The sequence below is a fragment of the Zalophus californianus genome, chromosome 13, assembly GCF_009762305.2.
Source record: "Zalophus californianus isolate mZalCal1 chromosome 13, mZalCal1.pri.v2, whole genome shotgun sequence".
Classification (NCBI taxonomy): Eukaryota; Metazoa; Chordata; class Mammalia; order Carnivora; family Otariidae; genus Zalophus; species Zalophus californianus.
In genome coordinates, this window is record NC_045607.1 from 73,852,087 (window position 1) to 73,860,107 (window position 8,021).

The window sequence follows — 8,021 nt, forward strand, 5'->3', positions numbered from 1 at the left end:
GGCGACACACACCCAGGGGCTGAAGGGCCCGGTGGGAGGGGGGGCACCGCAGTCCCACACCGTCCCACACAGTCCCACGCAGTACGCGCCGTGGTGCCCATGTCGGTGCTACCAACTCCCAATGGCAGCAGGAAGTCTCAAGGCTGGAGGCTAGTGGGCGGGGCTCCGGGGCCTCGCCCTTTGCCCTCTGACATGTTCACTTCCCGCGCTGGGCATGCGCCGCCCTTCTCTGTAAATTCTTCAGGGACCGCGTCACAAGCACCAGGCTGTGTTGCCCAGTGCTTGCTTGACCTCGAGAGGAGTAACAAGCTCCGGAGGCTCTCTCCGGGTTTTACACTCCAATCTCGCGATCGTTCAGCGCACAACTTGCACATGGGCAACTTGCTATGTAAGTTTCGTCCCCCGCCCAGGCGCCGTCTCCTGCCAGGCCTTTTTCGCCCGCGGGCCACTCATGCCTGCGCCGTTGCCCATCCTGGCCGGGACCACCCTGCTGTTCCTGCACTTGCCCCCTGCCCTGGGTGCGGGCCATGCCAGCGGCATCGTGCGGCTTTAACAGCGAGCTTTCACGTGGAGCCAAAGAGGCGGTATCCGATCCCTCAGGCCGTGTGTTCCCCTCTGGGCCTCCTCCCCTTAGTGAACTGGAGGGACCCTCCGAAAACACCTGTGCTGTCCGTCCATAATTCCAGGATGTTCAGACCCTCGAGAACTGTGAGGATCCCTCCTCCAGGGCGCAAATGGACTGTCCTGCGTTCGCTACCTGAGCCCGTAGTCGAGGCTGTGAAGCCGGTACCATCCAATCACCAACCCCCTCCGAGCTCAAAGGGGATGGAGGAGAAGGTCCAAGCAGTGCCCAGAGAAGGGATGGAGGATTCTGTAGAGAGCAGCGGACAGGATGATGGGAACAGGGCCCCCCAGGATACACCGTTGACATCCAGGCCCCTGGAAACCGGTGGAGTGCTCAGTTCCCACCAGTGCAGCCCTGCACCTGTGGAGCAGTCTCCCAATCCCCCGGGAGACAGCTTGGGGGAGAACGCTCAGATATCTCTGGTGAGCTCCCCCTCTGAGGGCCCTGTTGTCACCTCCTCACATGGCCCTGCTGGCGATGTTGTTCCTCTTCCGAAGCCAGATACAGATGCGGTAAGGCTCTCCGACCCAAGCCCAAGCTGCCCCTTGCTGCAGGAGAGATTAACAAAGGAAGTGGGGGCTGAAAACCATGGGCCTATCCAGAGCATACCACACTTACCAGGGAAGGAGACAGAGGGCGATAAGCCTTCAGGCATCTCCTCCAAGTACTCTTTTCCACCAGTATCTGCCACCAGTAGGCCCTGCAAAAGGAAAATATCCATGCCGCTTTTTGTGCCTCTGCCATCACCATTACCACTGCAGTGGGGTAGAGGCGAGTTGCCCCCACCTCCTAAGCTTCCTTGCATAGTTATTGACAAAAACCTGGGCACCCTGAAGAAGACCAAGGGTCAGAGGAATAAGATCTTGGAGGATGGAACAGAGACCCTGGCAGACTGCTGGGCCACTCAACCTGCCCCTTCCTCTTCCCCACTTGCCTCGGAGACTGCAGACTCCCTGCCCCCGGCCACTCACGCTTTCCAAGTCCCCGTTCCTACTACTGACTTGGCTGACCTATCTGCCAGGCCCCCAATCCCATCTGTCCCTCCATCTTCCCCAACAGGAAATACCGATTCTCTTCCTCCTCTTAGTTCCGGTCCCACTGGGAAAATTCCACTTAAGAATGGACACCCTCTTCATCCAGTCACCGCTGTAACACCTATTTCGGACCACTCCACACCTCCTAACACCTCAACCTTCTCATTACAGCCGCCCTCCTCCAAAGGAGAATCCCCGACCCCTATGTGTGTAGATTCTCCCCCTCTTTCCCTACCCACCCCTCTTCCAGTCCCTTCCCCAGTGAGCCCTGTTTTTGTGGCTCAGGCTATCACTTCTAAGGCGGTTCCATCTGCCATCACAGCCACGTCATCTGCAAATTTGACGTCTGATGGTACTTCAAATTCGGATGTCACTGACATGGACACTACTCCTCCTTCTCATGCTGTCATGTTCAGATCTCCCCCAGGCCCCGGGGTGAGCTCTCCTTTATTATCCCAGGGCCACTGCAGTAGCAATCAGACACAGACTGCAAAGGTTCCAGTCTCCACCGGCCCATCAACATCGGTGGCCGCCTGCCCCACCCAAGTTCTTAATCAACCCGTCAGCCTCAACATCACCTCTCAGCCCACACAGGGGACCCTGGCGGGGCAACAGCAGACAGGGTTGGTACTTTCCACCACTGGCTTACCCCTCATGAATTCTGGAATCACCGCCACGGCAGTAGGCAGCACCTCTGCAAACTGCAACCCTCACTCTGACCCTGATGCTATGGATACCACACCTCCTTCACAGGCCGTTATCTTTCACTCTCCCCCTCAGTCCGGGGCAAGCCACTTCCCATTCTACAGTGCACTTCCTGGTTCTGACAACACACCGCCCAGTAGCAGCACTGCCGTGGCCCATAACTCTACCCAATTACCTGCACAGTCAGCCATCACACAGACCTCGGTTTCTAACTACTCTGCCCCAGGAATCACCTCTCAGCCCGCATTTGGGAACCAGAATGGGCAGCAGGCTGGCAGTTCCTACCTGTTGGGAAACCCAGGAGCCCCGACACAAGCCATAGGCCCAACCGCTCCCGTAGCCCAGCTACCCAAAGACAGCAGAATGCAATCAGGTCTTGCAGGCTCTGCATTTGGCACTACTGTCAACTACCAGACGGCCTTTGGTGACAAGACAGGTGTTCTCCCTATTGGTGTATCTACCACTACTGGCTCTGCAGTTGCCACTGGGATGCCCAGTGCTGGGCTCAGTAGCTCCCCGCTTACACTAACTACTCCGGGCCCACCTGTGTTTACGGGAACTGCAGCCCCCACGGGCGGTGGGAGCTTTGGATTTGGTGTGTCCGTCCCAGGTCCCGCTCACTCACAGGCATCTGGAGCACTCAACTATGGGGCAGGACTGAACGGGGCACCCAGCACCACTTCCGCTCCTCTTTTTGGTCCCTCTCAATACAACATGGCTGCAGCTGTAGGAGGGGCAAGTACTGTCCCAGGATTTGGAAATATGGCCAGTTCCACTTTAAATCCAGGCACCTGGGGCCAGCCCATCCAAAACACGGGTGGTGCGCTACTGGGAAAAGGCAACAACGTTCCCACCGTGGGAGCCTCTAGTGTGCTCACTACCCATAAGTGTACCCAGGGCTCATCCAAAAAAAGAAAATATGCTCCAGGCAGAAACGCCACCACCACCGAGGAGAGAAATGGGTCAAGAGGCGTGTCTGCTTTCCCCTTAAATCGGAGCGCCAAGGGCCGACCCGCCCACAACACGGGTGGTGCCGTAGTGCGAAAGGACAGCCCTGCTCCCACCGTGGGAGGCTCTAGTGTGCCCACCACCCGTAAGTGCACCTGGGGCTCATCCAAACGAAGAAAACCTGCTCCGGGTGGGAGAGCCACCACCAAGGTGAAGAGAGATGTGTCAAGGGACACGCGTGTCTCCCCCTTACAGAACACCTGGGGCTCGCCTGGCCACACGACCTCTGTTGCAGTTGCAAGTACCAGCACCAACTATATGCTACAACCCACTTCTAGTTCTCACCTCCCTCCAAGCACCTTGGGCCCACCTGCCCAGCATACAGGTGGCGTGAAGGACGGGAACAACATCACTCCCAAGACCGGAAATCCTGGTATTCCTGCTTTACATCAGCGTAACAGTGGCCCACCTGATGCAAACACAGGTGGTACAGCTGGAAAAGATACCGTATCTATGATGGCAGGCCCCTGGGTCACCAGCTGCCATCAGAACACTCGGAGCCTACCTAGCACTAAGACAGGTGGTGCTATGGGGATCAGCACCACATCTACTACGACTGGAAACACGAATGGTCCCCCATGCACACAGACCACATGGAGCACCCCCAACCACAGCACTGATGGTTCAATGGGGGATAGCCCCATGGAATTTTAGAAATCTCCACTCGGAACACGTGGGCCTGCCCCTAGTCAGGGTACTCCTCTGACTTTGGAGGAGCCAGTAAAGTGTTTGGAGGCTCCTGGCCCACTGTTCCTATGCTCTGGGCATGGCACCTTCATAACCTGCCTAGGGCTTCATCGGAACCACCAACCAGGTTCTTTCTTTTGACACGAGTCTCAACGAATATGGAACACGTGTTCCTCTGCCAATTATATGTAACAGTAAATGGACTTTGCTGTACCAGAAAGGGGCTCGGCCCCTTTAAATGAAACTTAACCTGTTCTCTTTCTACCACAAGTCAGAAGGAGCCACCCTGCAGGGGTAGTGGGGTGTGTGTGTTGGCAGGCGAGGGGCACAGGAGCCCAGGTTAGCACTACACGAGATTCGAGAAGTTCCAGGGTTGGAGAATAGAAGCAAGCCGCATGTATCATCAGCTGTGTGTCTGCCATCCCTGGCTTGATGTTAACTTGGCTGACCGAAGCTCCGGGCCAGTTTTCCCGAGTCTTGGAACTGGCAGGGTGCCACTGCCGTCTACAGATACTTCCTTTCCCCCTACCTATTTGCCTCCTAGGACTCTTACCTTTCCCAGATTATCTATACATACTTCTATATCTATAAAACTTTGTTCTTCTTAATCTGCCTTTGCCCATGTGTCTTTTTGTCTCAACAGTGGAGAAGGAAGTAACCTGTGTGAGTGGTGATGGGTTGAACCACCAACTATGGGGTTTGTTTTGTTTTGTTTTCGAAATTAACTCTGCAAAATTTTCTGTATCTCAGTGACTGGGATGTGGAAGTAGCCACATATTATGCCTTCTAGTGCTGACTCCTGAGTCTGCATTTTGAGTGTAAGGGATGACAATCCAGGAGGAAATGAGGTTCAAAGGAGGGAGAGATGAGGTGACTCACCCTCGCCTCTTCCCTCTGTGTTTCGCTCTCCTCTCCCCACCCCCACTATGACCTCCCTAGCAGTGGGATAACCCCTGATGTGTCAAAGGAAGTCACTCTTTATGATTTTAGTTTTTAAAAATCTTTAAATGTTTTCGTGTGTGCCTTCTTATTTAATTTAGACGTAGGCCAGTCATTCTGCCATGTTCCCACTTCACCCAGAGAGGACAGATTGGAGCCTGGAGGAACAAAGGGAGAAAGAGCGCTTGCCTGCTCTGTAATTGTTGTAAATTTCAGTTTACTGAGAATTTATCAGTGCTGTTTAAACGCAGGGGAAAAGATCCTCTTCAATAATCAACCCAGCTCGGATCTAAATCACTAAAGCATCAACTCACATACGTTACAAGCGTGCCCAGTTCTGCCTGACCCTACACTTTTCTGGAACGCCAAGAAACTTAATAAAGGCAAAATTCCTGACTCTGTGGAGTCTTCATTCTAGCTGGAGGGGAGAAAAATACAGACATGTAAGTTAGCTGGTAGGGTAGCCAGGTACAAGTGCTGTGGAGAATAAAGTAGCACCCGGAGCATCAAGATTGTAGGCAGAGAGCGGCACAGCTTTCAATTTGAACAGTGGACAGGGTAAGTCTCACTCAAAGTGGAATTTGAACAGGCTAGAGGGAGGTGAAAGAATCGAGTATCTGAGGGGAAAGCATTCCAGATAATGGGAATGATCACTGCAAAGACCCAGAGGAAGGGTCCCTGATACCCTCAAGGAGCAGTTATAAACTAATGTGGCCGGCATACGGTCAGCAGAGGGAGGGAAGAGAGGAGGACAGAGAAGATGAGGGGTGAATTCTCGGCACTATTTATTGCTTGTGCATTGACAAACGGTAGACCCAACCTTCAAGTGTCTCAGTGAACTCAGGCTTTTTTCCGTGGCCAATTTACCTTGCATGATTTTTGGAAGGTTCAAATACGGTAAGGAAGTAATTCACGAGCCATGTTGTTATTCTTCTATAAATAAGGATAGATGCACAGATGATAGGTAGGTAGGGAGATTGATAGACAGATACCCAGAGAGACGGATGGAGACAGGGTATATACATATAGATGCATGTTTAATGAGGTCCTTAGGCAAAAGTGCCTTAGGTGCCTTCACCAAGCAGTTCAAATAGGACATCCCAGTTTTTTTTTTATTTTATTTACTTTTGAGAGAGAGAGAGAATGACAGAGAGAGAATGAGAGGGGTGAGGGTCACAGGGAGAAGCCGACTCCCTGCTAAGCAGGGAGCCCGATGCGGGACTCGATCCCGGGACTCCAGGATCATGACCCGAGCCGAAGGCAGTCGCCCAACCAACTGAGCCACCCAGGAGCCCAGGAGATCCCATTTTAACAGGAGCATAAAAGTGCCTACTTTTATGAAGTAAACACGTGGAAAAATATGATAACTGAGCTTAAAAATGCACAGCACTGAGCCTAGTGCAACATTTAGGAGAATAGCCTTGTAAAAACAAAGAACACCAGCACACACAGGCTGCTGGACCCCTCCAGGCACCCTGCTGCCTGATTCATTTACTCTAAGTTGTTTATTACAGTTCCAGAGGATCAGAGCTCCTCCTCTCTGGCTGCAAAGAATCGCCTGCCCTTTGTAGACAGAACTGCCTCTAAGAAGCAGGTTGAAATCCAGTTTGCTTCTAATAGTCCTGCACCCTCCCACAACCGTGCCTGCTAATGTTACCAGGGACAACTTTTAAAAATTCATGCCTCTTGACTTTTTTTTTTTTTAAAGCCTTCAAGCTAAAAGTTATATCCTGATAAGGCAAACATTTAACAAATCTGGGATAAAGGTAAAAATGATTTTGAATTTCATGTTTTGATGCCTTGACACAGTAGAAGCAATTTCTTAAATAGACATTTTCTCTTATTTTTAGAAAATAATACATAAGCATAAGGGCAACTTGAATGATACTGAAATGCAACCCTTCTCCCTCAAGCTCCCCTCTCCAGAGACAGATTTTTGCTACTTTGATGTCACCCCCATAATTCTAAACGTTGTGCCTAACCTGCTGCATCACGTCATACACATTTTAGACGATGCTTTTACCACTCTCACATGATGGAAGAAGATAAACTCCACTCCCACTGTTTTCCCTCCCTCTTCCTTTCCAAAATGTCCTGTTCAATTAATTTTGCTGCTTCCCTTTTGTAAGTAACTTCATGTAATTTTGCTGGCTTCATTGGTGACGAAAGTGACAGCATAGGGCTAAAAGCACCAGTTCCGGTGATGGGCCACTTCAATTAGAATCACTTCCTACCTATGGGGTTGCTTGCAATAACGCAAATAATAATGCATTTGCAACCTTTAGGGTCTAACACACAGGAGAGCTCAAGAAAGAGTAGCTATTATTTATTGCTTACATCATTAACTTTCACCCTAAACTCATGATTTTCTCTACGCATGAGACTGTGCCCCATAACGGCTCTGACTTGCCCTTTCCCCTTGTACAAACTTACCTTTTTTTTAAAATATTTTATTTATTGATTGATTTGACAGAGAGAGAGAGAGAGACAGGGAGAGAGGGAACACAAGCAGGGGGAGTGGGAGAGGGAGAAGCAGGCTTCCCCTGAGCAGGGAGCCCGATGCGGGGTTCAATCCCAGGACCCTGGGATCATGACCTGAGCCGAAGGCAGACGCTTAACGACTGAGCCACCCAGGCACCCTGTACAACTCACTTTCTGTCATTTACACGTTTGCCTTTGTTGGTGCTGTTAGCATTTACATTTTCCCGTACAACTGTAGCAAAGCGTTCTGTGTTTTACCCACAGCTTGGCTCTAAGGGTTGAAAAGCAATAAACTGTATTGACTAAGTATTGCTTAGTCCTGGGGAAAATAGTGTGCTGGGATTGTATTTTCTACTCCGTCATTATGGTGCTCCTACTTGTCTTTGGCATCCATTGTTTAAAATCATGCTATATACATATTTTTAAGATTTTATTTATTCACTTGACAGAGAGAGAAAGAGAGAACGCACAAGCAGGGGGTGGGCAGGCAGAGGGCGAGGGAGAAGCAGGCTCCCGCTGAGCAGGCAGCCCGATGAGGGGCT

General features: G+C 51.4%; 1 protein-coding gene across 1 annotated transcript; it reads left to right on the plus strand.

Moving 5' to 3' along the window:
• The first annotated feature begins 227 nt into the window (after positions 1–227).
• LOC118356206 (nuclear pore-associated protein 1-like) lies at positions 228–4,655 on the plus strand. The gene has a single exon (XM_035723662.1). The coding sequence runs from the start codon at positions 373–375 to the stop codon at positions 4,024–4,026; it is 3,654 nt and encodes a 1,217-aa protein (XP_035579555.1). The 5' UTR covers positions 228–372; the 3' UTR covers positions 4,027–4,655.
• The last annotated feature ends 3,366 nt before the right edge of the window (positions 4,656–8,021 follow it).

Bases quoted from the DNA above. Each gene is read 5' to 3' on its own strand.
- LOC118356206 (XM_035723662.1), top strand. From the start codon at position 373: ATGGGCAACTTGCTATGTAAGTTTCGTCCCCCGCCCAGGCGCCGTCTC.